This window comes from Impatiens glandulifera, chromosome 2 (assembly GCF_907164915.1).
Source record: "Impatiens glandulifera chromosome 2, dImpGla2.1, whole genome shotgun sequence".
Lineage (NCBI taxonomy): Eukaryota > Viridiplantae > Streptophyta > Magnoliopsida > Ericales > Balsaminaceae > Impatiens > Impatiens glandulifera.
In genome coordinates, this window is record NC_061863.1 from 43,954,411 (window position 1) to 43,969,504 (window position 15,094).

At 33.2% G+C, this 15,094-nt stretch overlaps 1 protein-coding gene across 1 annotated transcript; it reads left to right on the forward strand.

Moving 5' to 3' along the window:
• Window positions 1–2,162: 2,162 nt before the first annotated feature.
• LOC124927050 (uncharacterized protein C594.04c) lies at window positions 2,163–3,922 on the forward strand. The gene is made up of 3 exons (XM_047467390.1): window positions 2,163–2,447; window positions 2,538–2,807; window positions 3,265–3,922. Exons 1-3 carry the CDS (start codon window positions 2,226–2,228, stop codon window positions 3,757–3,759), a joined length of 987 nt encoding a protein of 328 aa, XP_047323346.1. The 5' UTR covers window positions 2,163–2,225; the 3' UTR covers window positions 3,760–3,922.
• Window positions 3,923–15,094: the final 11,172 nt, after the last annotated feature.

The window sequence follows — 15,094 nt, forward strand, 5'->3', positions numbered from 1 at the left end:
GAATTTGGCAAGTGTTATAGTTCGATAATAACATCTTATATTAAAAATTTATCCTTTGATTATTCAAGGAAAAATAGGATTCCATTATACCTTTTATTTTTTTCTTTCTCTTAGAATAAAGTGGGTGCCATATTTAACGGCGCATGAGATATTTATAATAATACCAGCCTACATTCTTTTGGGGGGAAATTGATTCGCAATGATTACTTTTAAATCAAGCTAATTTTCACTTTTATATTCAACTAATTAATATATCCTATTCTAAAGTTTAAAGATTTTAGGTAAATTCTTACCATTATAGATTTATGTTCTTCAAGTTTAAAAATTGTTTCAATTTCTGTTTATGATTGTCTTAAATTGAAATTGGTTATTTATGATTGTGAGATGGACAGATGGTGATAATTTACCTCTCAAATAAAAAATAAATCTTAAATTCCTTTGGGCTTTTTACTTTAATTTGATATATTTTTTTTTTATCAAGTAACTTTGTTTTTTTGTATGATATTTTCACTAATTTGGAGCAAAATTGATAGTTTAATTTATGGCAGTTAATTTCATCAATATAAAAACACGAATAGAATACGAAAAAAATCATGTCAGATTCATGTTTTTTTGGGTTCGGGTCAAAATCAGGTAGATTCGTTTAATCTGATTAATAAACATATTAAATTCAGGTCGACCTAAAATGATCAAAAATAGAATTGTCAATCAGTTTATAATTTTCTTTCGTAGATTTTTGTGTTTGTCCTTTCCTACGCATTTATTTATTTTCTTTTGTAGAAATTTTATAAGTGGATTTGTGATTTAACTATTTTTGTTTTGTGTTGATGTCATTTTAATATGAAATAAAGAGATGTGATATTAAATATACTGATTTTACACCGGGCTGAGTTCGAGTTAAGTCAGGTCAATCGGGTTAAGTTCAGGTAGGGCCGTAGGGGTGTCAATTTAGATTGAGTTCGGGTTGTCAGGTTAGCGAGGTTAGCGAGTTGAGTGATTACCAACTTGAACCTGACTTGTTTAGTAATTCGAGTCAAAATCTCTAACCTGAAACCTAACCTATTTATTTGTAGTTGACCCGAAGCCAACCCAATTAATCCGATTGATTCGACTCAACTTGAATTCAATCCGCGTTAACCCGATGTAATTAATATCACATCTTTATTTCAGATTAAAATGACATCAACACAAAATAAAAATGAACCTAAATTATAAATCCGCCTACATAAAATTTTAAAAGAAAACTTAACAACAAAAGAAAATAAACGGGTCGACGGATCTACTTTGAGTAGTTTAAGATAGACTCGATTTTAACATGTTTATTAATCAGGTTAAACATGTCAACTTAATTAATTTCGACCCGAATTCAAAAATACATGACCTTAACATGTTTTTTTTTTCTTCAGTTTGAGTTGTGTTTTTATGTCGGGTCAGAAATCGTCGAGCCTTAGGTTCAGGTCAACTACAAATAAACATGTCATGCTGTTTGAGTTAGAGATTTAGATCGAATTATTAAATAAGTCAGTTTTTGATTAATATCGATTAACCCACCCAATCCACTTACTCAAACTCAACATGAACAATATGATAATAAAATATAGAATGAATCTTTAATGTGGCGTGGGGACTTTATTAAAGTGATTAAAATGATGAAAGTCCTAAATTATGATTTCTCTAATTATACCATCAGCTGCATCCCTGCATATACATAGTCCCACGCTAAACCCAATAATTAATCTATTGTTTACTTTTAAGTGGCCACAATCATAGCTATGGTTCTATCCTTTTAGCTACAATAAACTATTCAAAAGTGGAAATTTAATCATGCCCCAGCCCAGAAATCCTACTTTAGTTGAAAATCTTCGGTTTTTTGTGTGTATAGTTTGAATCGATTAAACTGGTCATTCAAAAAAATGGTCATTTAAAAATATGTCAATATAATATGGTTGTTAGGTTAAGAATTTACTAAATTAACATGGCAATAAGCATCTTAATTCAATTAAGTTATCATTTATTATATAGAACACTTTTTTTCATGTAACTACAACTACATGTAATCATGCCATTAGGACCACCTTGTGAATGTTATAATACTTTTGGCCATCTAACTTTACATTATAATTAGAAAATAGAATCTCTATATGATCATCCCTATAAGTCTCCATGATATATAAAAAGGGTTCATCCCTAGTACAATATTGAAGCCAAACATTAGCGACGAAAACATGAAGAACGCGATTGTATCCATTCTTGTTCTATTTCCTTCCATTCTATTCTACCTCTCATTCCTTCGCCATCACAATGCTGCCACTTTAGCCGGTGACGGTTCCCTTTCTCCATTTTGGAGTTGGTGTGTCGATCATCCTGTTCTCTTAACCAATCTCATTTTCTTTTTCAATGTGGATATTTTATTCTGGATTATTGGTCTCGTGAGATCAAACCATTCGGTAACAAGTTGTTTTTATTTGCTTATTTATTTTATATATAATAATTCCTTAAATTGGAATTTATGATGTTACTTTTGTCAATGCATGCAGATGATAAGCTTGTATTGGTCCATCATACCAGTGTTGCTTTCACACTACTATGCAACTCACCCACTCGGAATGGGAAGTTACAACCTCTTGAGATCGAGGGTTGTAACCGTGTTGACATGGATATGGTCTATTAGGATTCTTCATAACTACCTTCGAAAATCAAGCGAACAGTTAGGCGCGAGGGAAGATTGGAGGTTCACTGATATGGGCCACCAATATGGCTCATCTTGGTGGTGGGCTTCATTCTTCTCTATTTATGTTTCCCAACAGGTATGTATGATAATATGATATAAATAAGAGTCATTTAAACCTAACGACAAAATTAATATAAAAACAGTACAAAAACAAACACGAGTGTTTAAAAATGTCACCAAACATACACACTCAAAACACAATTAAGTCTAGTGTTTGTTTTGGTCTTAAACTTAATTTTAATCCATGTTTGTTTCAAATTGGGGATCATATTCATAGATAAGTAAGGGGTGGATCTAGGACTATATTGGGCTTGACCAAACAAAAGTATATTGTATTACCTAATAAATTTTGTTATGTATTCAAACTTTTTAAAACTTATAATAGACTAGTAGTATAGTGGTTTTTAAGATAAATGGTGGATATTCTAACACGAGTTTAATTCTCTCAAAGTTTAAGCAACCTAAATTTTTCCTCATATTGTTATTTTCAAGCCACCCTTAATTTTAATTTCTGGTTTCGTCCCGGTTCATAGGTACTTTTATTGGGAACGTGCATGCCATTGTATGTGGTTCACTCGATCGACAAACCGTTGAATCTCTGGGATTTTGCAGCTGTAACCATTTGTATCTTTGGCATTGTCATGGCTTATGTTGCTGACACTGAGTTACACCAATTTATGGCAAAAAATAGGAGCCTGAAAAATGAAGGAAAACCGGTGGTGCCGGTTCTTGACAAGGGTCTATGGGGATACTCTAGGCACCCTAACTATTTGGGAGAGCAGATTTGGTGGTATGGACTGGCCCTTTTCGCAGTGGGCCTGGGCTTTGGATTGAAGGCCTTTATTGGGCCGATATTGAACAGCCTTTGCTTGGCTTATGTGACAATGCTTGTGGAAGATAGGATGGTGAAGCAAGAGCATAGGGCTGAGGCTTATAGTTTGTATAAGAAGAGAACACCAGTTTGGATTCCTATGATCCAGTCTTGTCTTGAGCCCAAGATAAAGCCCAAGGAGGAAAAAGAAAACTAAAATGGCCCATTATCATAAGCCCATTTGTGATTGTTTGTTTGCTTTTTTATTAAATTTGAACTATGTTTTTTCTTGTCACATTTTCATGAATTGTACAAAGTTGTATTGCATGGTTCTTAACCTTGTTTGAATGAATGGTGATTTTATTATCTCTTATTATATATATTTTTGGATTACTATTATCTCTTTTTTAAATAAATCTTAAATGATAAATTTTCACTAAAAACGTTTTAAGTTTAAATAAGGCTCACGACCGTTGGGTATCATATTAAAATTTTAAATTAAAAAAAAATATATGTTTTGAATTATTCAAAAGAGTGATGGTTAGGAGATGGTGAACCTGGTATAATAAAATCATTGTTTTTGAAAAAAAAAATGGTGTTAGTCAGAGATTATGGGTTAATAACAAAAGCAAGCAACATTGCATTTTTATGTTCAAAATTTAAAATGATGAGACCACAAAATTAGGATGAATATAACTAAATACAAAATATATTATTATAAGTTTGATTCACAATAAAAACGCTTTAAATTGGAGTGACATCAATACGAAATCGAGATCATGGATGAAGAATGAAATTTAATTGAAAATAAAAATGGATCAAACAATTCAAAAATTCACCAACAAACTAATTTCATCTCCTATTTTTAATGTGTTTAATTCATTCACTTTTATTGTACTTGCAAAGGAAATTGCATGTTCATTACTGATTTTCTTAGAAAAAAAAGGAAAATAAAAAAATGCTTTTAATTGAAGCAAGAAGTTGACAAAGTACCCATGAAAAGAACCGGCCATCTAAAATTAAAGTTTGCATCATTGACAATTATGGGTAGTTAATTATGTTGTTATTCTTATGCCAAAATTAAATATGATTTTTTTTTTTAAATGTGACCACCACCACAATTATCAGAATTTATATTTGATCAATTCCTTAGCTGTTAGAAGTAATATTATATTACGAACTAAGATATATAATTGGTTGGACTACGTATTATCCTTTTATTTTTAATATTATGTTTTGTACTATTTTATTTGAATTACTTATAATTTTTTTATTATTATAAATAAACATTTTTCAAAAAAAAACGTTATAATACAATTTACATATGGGTTTTTTCTTCTCTCTTTAAGCCTTATCCTATATATTATTATTGGTTAATCTATACTACAATTTTTTGTAAGGAAGGACTAAAATTATTGATCAAAATAATAAATAGTTAACAACCATATACATGAAATACATGAGTAATAAACTTATTCATCCAAAATAAATCATCTATATATCAATTCAATTTATATATTTCTAATATTAATATGCACACATGAAAATACAATTTTCTCTTAGATATTTTTTTAAAATCAATCATAAATGAATATTCTTATACATGTGTTTTAATTATATTGGTAGTTTTATGAAAAATAATGTTAATTTTTGTTTTACTAAGATACTTAATTATTCTAGAGAATCTCAATATAATAAATTGTTTAAGTGATAAAAAAATTATAACGTTCAGCTATAAAATGGATTTAACTCAAAGAAGGAGATCGTAGAAGCCACCTTTTACGAAAAGAATTGAGAATTAGGGTTGTAAGCCCTAGAATAAGTTAACGAGTATAATCGTCGATAGTTATTTTACAAATAAGTTGTTTTAATAGTAAATCTTTTATATTTTAGTAGTTAAATAAAAGGTGGAAAAAGAAGTTGGGTTAGACAACTGTAATTGGTTTTGGAGGGAAAGAAGTTGGGTTGGACAGTTATAATTGGTTTTGGTGGGAAAACTTGGAGGGAAAAAAGTTACAACATTTGAATGATTAAGAGAATGTAGCAATCTGAGAATGGAAGGCATTCAACCAATATTTCAATCTAAGGTTAGTCATAACTCTCTCCTCAATTCCTATTATCCTCTACAATTCTAATCCAATCTATCTGATTGCAGAATCTGTAATCACAATTCTATTTTTATCTCTTCTAATCCTATCCAATCTCAACCTCTTACTAAGGCACTATCCCGCCTTAGATCTAACCATTACTGAATCATAATTCATAGCTTATCACTAGTATCCGAGCACCTTTCTTGGCATAATGGTGGAAACACGTATGAAAACGAAATTGAATGAAATTCGAAGTCGTAGTCAGCCACACGACAATGATTGTCGCGCAGGATGCTCACTTCAATCGGATTGAAGCACTGATGACTTCCATGGATGTGACAATTAGACGTTTAACTCTAGCATCAGGTAGCAATAACCGTGAACTAGGAGGTGCAGAGGAAAGAGACTTCCGAGGCGACAATTTTCCCGATCGCAAGCGAGCTGAGGAAGCAAGAAATCGAAATAGTGATCGGGACTATTGGGATCATATGTACCAACTGCCGACGAGACTTTCGAAGATGGATTTCCCAAAGTTTAATGGTGATGAGGTAGATGACTGGATCTATGGAGTATAGATGTTTTTCCAGGTGAATCGAACGTTAGAAGAGTCCAAACTAGAGTATGCATGTGCATACCTGTATGGATGAGCTCGCTGCTGGTTTAGCTCGCATCTATAACACCGACTACCTGGACGAGCTATGCCTTGGACAGAGTTAAGAAGATGGTCCTAAAAGAGTTTGGTCCAAGTGAATTCGATGATCCTTTAGTCGAATGGAAGAATCTCAAGCAAACAACAACAGTGAAGAAGTATGATAAGAGTTATCTGGATGTGATCTATAAACTCCTTCATCTAACTGAAAAATATTCCATTAAAGGCTACCTGAATAGTTTAAGAGAAGAAATACCTAATCCTATTAGAATTCAGAAACCAAATTCTTTATTGGAAGCTATGGGCATGGCCAAGCTACAGGAAAGGACTAATCAGAAATTACAAGAGGCATTCTTTGAATCATTGGCGCGAAGATGCTACTTATCTAATAAGGCCTACATCGAGGAAACCTGCATTTGGCAATAGGAATAACAATAGTGGAGTCTCCCTTAAACCAGGTACGCAATATTCTGGTACTTTGAGCAGTAGTAGTGAAATTCATAAACCCGTAGCAATCAGTTAGAATCATAGAAGGACTAATTTGGACCAGAAAACTATTGATGAACGAAGAAAGAGGAATCAATGTTTTAATTGCGAAGAAAAAATGGGAGTATGGACACAAGTGTAAAACTGGCCCGATTATAATGAATATTGATGTACGTGAAGGGAGGTACAATTGGAGGAGGTAGATGAATATGGAAATGAAGAAATTCCAAGAGAAACACATTTGTTTAACATAGAAGGATCGATGTCAGAACTTTGAAACAATGAAGATTAAGGGTACGGTGGGAAAAAACATTGTGTATATGCTGATAGATTCGGGTAGCACTCATAATTTTGTGAACCCTCAGGTACATCGTAATAATGAGCTTGTAAAACCTGCTACTGAACAACTAATGGTAATAGTGGAAAGTGGACTTTGGTTAATGATTAATAGTGAATGCGTTGGTCTTAAATGGTCTTCTCAAGGAGCTGAGTTCGTTATAAATGTCATAGTGTTATCAATTCCAAAAATATGATATCATTCTTGGAGTGGAATGGTTATCAACTCTTAATGGTATAAGTTGGAACTTCAGAGAATTGTTAATGAGTTTTAAGTGTTTGGGAAAGTGGTAAAATTAAAGGGTGACACTACAAGGAAGGTGGAACTGTTAGATGGTAGCATGCTGAAAAAAGAAAGTTAAAAGGGAGCTGAAGTAGCAATTCTTACTATCAAGAGGAAGAGATCAGTACAACATAATTATACTTCATCATAGCTTCCTTACCTGAGAAAGATGTGGAGGACCAACTAAAGAATCTGTTAAAGGAATTTGAAGACTTATTTCAGGAGCCGATAAAGTTACCTCCAATTAGAAGTTATGATCATTAGATACGTTTAAAGAAAGAGCAAATGCATTAATCTTGAGGGCTTATCGGTATCTGGTTTTACAGAAGGATGAAATGGAAAACATGGTGAAGGAAATGCTCGATGCGGGAATAATCAGACAGAGTTACAATCCTTTTTCATCACTAGTCATGCTTGTTATAAAGAAGGATCAAAACTGGAGATTATGCATTGACTATAGAAAGCTGAATGAAGAGACCATTAAACATAAGTTTCATATTCCTTTGATTGAAGAGTTAATGGATGAGCTGTATGGTAGCTCTATTTTTTCTAAACTTGATTTGCGTTCAGGCTATCATCAAGTACAGATGAATGAAGAGGATAATTGTAAAACAACTTTCAAAATGCATGAAGGGAATTATGAGTTTATGGTGATCCATTTTGGGCTAACCAATGCCCCATCGACATTTCAGAGGATGATGAACGATATTTTTAAACCTTATCTTAGAAAGTTTGTGTTAGTATTTTTTGATGACATTCTTATCTATAGTAAAAGCTAGAATAATCATATCAAACATCTAAGATTGGTTTTTGGTCAACTAAGACAACATCAGCTAGTGCTTAAGTATTCAAAATGCGCTTTCGTTTGTCTGAAAATTGATTACCTGGGGCATGTGATATCGCAAAGAGTAGTAGTAGTAGATATGTCCAAAATTACAACTATCAAGGAATGGCCAGAACCAAATAATTTGAAACAGTTAAGAGGATTTTTGGGATTGACAGGATACTACCGACGGTTTATTAGAGATTATGGGTCAATTGTGGGGCCATTGACAAAACTGTTAAAAAATGGAAAGTTTGAATGGAATGATGCAGCTACAATTGCTTTTGAAAGACTCAAGGAGGTGATGACCAGACCTCCAATACTTAAACTACCAAATTTTGAACATCTTGTGATTGAAACAGATGCAAGTATGACAGGAATGGGGAAAGTTTTGACACAACAAGGACATCCGATTGCATTCATCAGCAAAGGTTTGAGGCCAAAACTACAAGCTCTATCAGCATATGAACGAGAAATGTTAGTTGTACTACATGCCATTAAAAAGTGGAGAAACTACTTACAATTCAAACCATTTGTGATTAAGACAGACCATGACACTTAAACATTTGCTAGAATAGAAGATAAAACATCCAATCCAAGAGAAGTGATTATACAAGCTGGTGGGGTTTGAATTTTCTGTTACAAGAAGGGTAAGGAGAACCTGACAACAAACGCTTTATTCAGAATTTTGTCGGAAGGATCATATTCTGTTATTTCTAAATTTTCATCAGTCTTAATGAAAAGAATCGTACAATCATAGAAGAATGATGAAACTTTAAAAAAGATTATACTCACGTTAGAAAGAGATGCTTCAGGGGTGACAGGTTTCACTTTTATTAATCAACAACTGAGGAAGAAAAGAAGGATTGTAGTAGGTGATGACCAATGGTTGAGAAACTATGTAATTTCTATAATGCACAACTCAACTGTAGGCGGACATTCAGGGGTGATGGTCACCTATCAAAAAATTCGACAAGCTTATCATTGGCGAGGATTGGAACGGGATGTTCGAGAATTCGTAAGAAATTGTGATGTTTGCCAACAACAAAAATGAGAAACTCAAGGTTACAAAGGTTTGCTGCAACCTTTGTCTATTCCTAAGTCAATCTAGAGCAACATATCTATGAATTTCATTGAGGGGTTGCCTAAATTTAATGGGTACTCAGCAATTTTAGTGGTAGTAGACAGAATTTTGAAGATGGCGCATTTTATCAGTCTTTGACATCCATATTCAGCAAGTACAATTGCTCAGGTATTCCTTGACAATATTTTTAAGTTCCATGGTATGCCCTTAATTATTATTAGTGATAGAGACAAGATCTTTGTAAGTGCATTATAAAGAGAATTATATAAGTTGCAGGGCATTCAACAAGCCATGTCATCGGCATATCATCCACAAACTGATGGTCAAACTGAGATAGTCAACCGGAGTTTAGAAACATATTTACGTTGTATGGCTGGCCAAAGCCTAAGTCATGGGTAAATTGGCTTTCTTTAGCAGAATGGTGGTATAATACCAACTTTTATTCGGCGGCTTTATCATCACCGTATGAGATTGTATATAGTCAACCTTCATCAATCCATTATCCTTATTTGGTTGGGGATTCAAAAGTAGAAGCAGTTGATCGTAGCCTATCTACTAAGGAAAAAGCCTTTAAGCTGCTGAAATTTCATCTTCAAAGAGCCTAAAATCGCATGAAACAACAAGCGGACAAAAAACAGGTGGACTGTGTGTATGAAGTATGGAATTGGGTGTTTGTTAAATTAAAGTCATACCAATAATTGTCAATTCGAGGAAAAATGCACAAACTTAGTTCAAAATTCTATGGACCCTTTTTGGTGGTGGAAAAAATTGGAAATTTGCATATAAATTGGACATTTCTTCAATTGCACGAATGCACGATATTATACATGTTTCATAGCTGAAGAAAAGAGTAGGTGTTGTCTTGGCTACTCCTCATATTCTAATCTTGTGCACTAATGATGCTTTAATACCAGTGGCTATTCTGGATGAAAGAGTGGCGTGGAAAGAAGAAATTAACATGAGCCAATTCTTGATTAGATGGTCTAATTCATTCGATGATGATGCAACATGGGAGAAAGAATCTTGCATGATGGATCGTTATCCCAATTTTGTGTTGTTGGTGGGGAAAACTGTTTCTGATTCTCAGCTTGTTTGTGGTCAAACACAATTTTATGGAAAGGCTAATGTTACGAAAAGAATTGAGAATTAGGGCTATAAGCCCTAGAATAAGCTGGCGGGTATAATCGTCGGTAGTTATTTTACAAATAAGTTGTTTTAACAACAAGTCTTTAATACTTTAGTAGTTAAATAAAAGGTGAGAAAAAAAGTTGGGTTGGACAACTGTAATTGGTTTTGGAGGAAAAAGAAGTTGGGTTGGACAGTTGTAATTGGTTTTGACGGAAAAACTTGGAGGGAAAAGAAGTCACAACATTTGAATGGTTAAGAATGGAAGGCATTCAACCAATATTTCAATTTAAGGTTAGTCATAACTCCCTCTCCTTAATTCATATTCTCCTATACAATTTTAATCCAATCTATTTGATTATAAAATCTGTAATCACAATTCTCTTCTTATATCTTCTTATCCTATTCAATCTCAAGATTTTACTAAGGTAATGTCCTGTCTTGTCCTGCCCTAGATCTAAACATTACTTAATCCTAATTCGTAGTTTATCACCACCATCCTGACTTCTTTTCGCTCTATGATGGATATGAAAATAATAGAAAAAATTGGATTCAATTGTCAATTGCCCTATTGAAAATAGGATGCATAACAAGAACAAATATTTTAATATCCTATCAAAACTACTTAAAATTTAAAATCCATCCTTATAACAATGGTGAAATACATACATACTAATGTTCAAACTTTAAAATGAAATATTTTCTAATAACCATTCATGAAATTCTTCGCTAGTCATGGAACTTTGCTGCATCAAATTAGATGAATTCATGTGTTGATCTGTTACTGGTTCCAGTTGAATGTAGTTGAATGTAGTGTTACTGGTTCCAGATAAATGTAGCTTTCCACGCTTGTTGATGACAACAGTGAGATTGAAGTTATCAATCTTGTGGGAGGGAGTTGCGATATAGTCTAGACTCCATAATTTTGAGTCTTGGAAGATATTTTTAGTAGTTTAAAATAATCTCGCTTAATCTTGCATAAAACATAATCGTCTTTACCAGTATAGAGAATTCGTGCTTAATCCGCCTAGAAAGATTTAGGTTAACATTTTGGGGATCTCTCTTCATCATTAGAACTTTGGAAGCCACGTTCTCGTGTTCAACCTGGAATGTGAATGTTTTCTTGAAGCCTACAACATTTATATCAAGATCAAATATTCTTTGCAATGCAACCTCCGCGTTCCAAGTTCCGGCACTAGCTCGTCTTTTAATTTTCTTATTGGGACTTAATTTTGTTAATTTGGAAAAACACAAAATTGTGCTTTCCTTCTTAATTTTACCAGACTTTTGATCGAGAGTATTTATTGTACCAATAAGATTCATGCTCATGTCTCAATATATCCCATGGTAATAATACCGCGTATAATTCTAAGTCTAGAACAACATCCACAGCCAACGTTTGCCCATTGATTTTTTCCGAAAGATATTGCGTGATAAGATCCAAGTCGTTTGGATTAGGAAGTAGATCATTCATATTGTTGGTTATTGTCATTAATGATGATCGATTAATGAACTTAACTATTTTTGTGCAGGTGAAAGAAAGAACTTGTTGAAGAATGTTTAAGTTGATTGTGTAGTTATAGTTTGATTTCTAGATTTGATAGAATAAACAATAACTATTTGATTGAGTTCTTGAAGAGAAAGATTGAAATAATATTATTGATTGAATAAGTAATCTTTACAATAGTTTATCTATTTATAATAGTAATAGAGAAATAACTAAAATGAGAAAATATAGAAATTAGTTATTATATTTAGACTAATTAATAGGAGATGAATAAATAATTTCTCTTATTTATTTAATACATTATCATCCCCCTTCAAGCGAAAAGGTGAGGCACAAACCGTGAGCTTGCTACGTAAAAGAGCAAATCGATGAGAAGAAAGATCTTTGGTAAAGATATCAACCACTTAATCTTCAATATGAATGTATTGAATGAGTAGTTGTTTACGAGCAACTTTTTCTTGAACAAAGTGAAAATCGATTTCAATATATTTTGTGCGAGCATGAAATATTGGGTTTGCTGATAAGAATGCGGCACCAATATTATCACACCATAGAACCGGGGAAGAAGAAAGTGAAACTCGAAGTTCACTAAGTAGAGATTGAATTCAACAAAGATCAACAATTGTATATGCAAGAGCACGGTATTCAGATTCAGTACTAGAGCGAGTAACTACTTGTTGTTTCTTAGAATTTCAAGAAATGAGGTTGTCACCTAGAAAAATACAAAATCCAGTTATTGAACAACGATCATCGAGACATCCTGCCCAGTCAGCATCAGAGTAGGCAGCAAGAGTGAATTATGAATTTGGACGAAGAAATATCCCATGATGAGGAGTATGACAAAGATATCGAAGAATACGTTTAACCGCTCCCCAATGAGAAGATGTGGGAGTTTGCATGAATTTACAAGCTCGATTGACAACAAAGGCTAACTTAGGACGAGTTAGTATAAAATATTGTAGAGCCCCTACTATACTACGATAGAGAAACGGATCAGATAAAAGATCACCATCATGTTTAGAAAGAGATGAGCCAGCAGAGACGGGAGTGTGTAATGGCTTTGTTTGAAGCATATTAGCCCGAGTGAGAATATCGTCAATATACTTGGATTGAGAAAGAAATTAGCCATCTTTGGTACGAGTGGCTTCCATTCCAAGAAAATAATATAATTGACATAAATCTTTAACAAGGAATAATTTATTTAATTGAAATATATTTTTTGTTAAAAACGATTTAGAGTTGTCTGTGACAATAATATCGTCTACATATACTAAAAAGTATGTTGTTATTTGAGGTGCATGATACGTGAAGAGAGCCGTGTCAGATTTTAATTCTATGAAATCAAGAAATAGTAAAACAGTCTGGAGAGTAGCATATGAAGCACGAGGAGACTGTTTAAGAATGTATATTTCTTCATGAAGTTTGCATACATGATTAGGAAAATCTGGATGGACAAAACTGGGTGGTTGTGCCATGTAAACTTCTTCTTGTAGAGACCCATGAAGAAATGCATTGCTAATATCAAGTTGATGAATAAACCATTGATAAGATATTGCCAAAGGAAGAATAACACGAATAAAAGTGGTTTTTGCCACATGACTAAATGTCTCTTCATAATCAATACCTTGTTATTTATGGAATTCTTTAGCCACGAGACGTGCTTTATGTCGATCAATAGACGCGTCAACTTTATGCTTGAGTTTGAAAACTCATTTACATCCAACAAGATTATGAGATGGTGTACGAGGAATAAGAGACCATGTTTAATTCTGAATAAGAGCATTATATTCATTTGTCACGACAAGATGCCATTACAGGTCCTTATTAGCTTTGGTAAAGCATGTAGGTGTAGTAGCGGAAGAAGTAGTAGTGAGAGATGATGAGGATATATATCGTGCTTTATTACGTGTGATCATCTGATGAGTAGAAGATTTAGGTGCATTATATGTTGTGATAATTGGTTGTGTTGAAAGAACAATAATAGTAGTAGAAGAAGATGATATAGTGTTTGGTGATGTTGTGGAGGTCGAAGAGGGTGATGATGGAGACGGTGAAGTGATATGAGATAATAGAGGTGGTATTGATGAATTAAGTATAGTTGTTGGAAGAGATGTTTCATTATCTTCTTGTAGTTTAGACAAGTGCACAAGGTCCTTACTTTTGAAAGGAAAAGTGAGTTCGTCAAAAGTGACATGTCGAGAGATCAATATTCGTCCAGACGGAATGTGAAGACACTTATAACCTTTATGAGAAGAGTTGTAACTAAGGAAACTACATTCAATAGTATAAAAATCGAGTTTGTGTTGATTGTATGGCAGTGTGAGTGGATAACAATAACACCCAAAGGTCTTCAACAAACCATAGTTAAGAGAAGAGTTAAATATAGTCTCGAATGGTGAACTTTGATGTAATGTCAGAGTAGGAAGACGATTGATAAGAAATGTGGTTGTTTCAAAAGCTTCACTCTAATAATGTAGTGGCATAGATGCATGAGTCAATAAAGTGAGACCAATTTCTATAATATGACGATTTTTTCGTTCTGCAATACCGTTTTTCTCACTAGTATGTGGGCAAGATAAACAATGTAAAATACCATGATTATCCGTTAATGATTTGAAATTTCTATATTCTCCTCCCCAATCAGTTTGCAATATTTTGATTTTACGACTAAATAAATTTTCAACAAGTTGAAAAAAGTTGATAAACATATTCAAAACATCCGACTTTTTCTTTAGCGGATATATCCATGTCAATTTGCTAAAATCATCCACAAAATGTTCGAAATAACGACAATCAGTAGACGAAAATTTAGGAGCAGGTCCCCAAACATCCGAATGAATAAGGTCTAAAGGAGCCATAAGTGTAGATTTTGAAGCCGAAAAAGGTAGTTTATGTGCTTTCTCATATTGACATGATCCACAAAAAGAAATAGTATTACTACCTAAAACTGGTAATTTAAAGTGTGATATAACTAAAGATGTAATAGCGCTAGAAGGATGTCCAAGTCGTTAATGCCAAATTTGTGTCAGAGATCGAATACCAATAAATACTTGTTTATTAGAACATGTTGAAAACGAACTTTCAGTAGGTTCAATCAATAAAGTCCGTCCTTGAGTAATTCCTTAAGAAGAACTATCTTCGTATCTCGGTCTTTAATAAGACAAACATT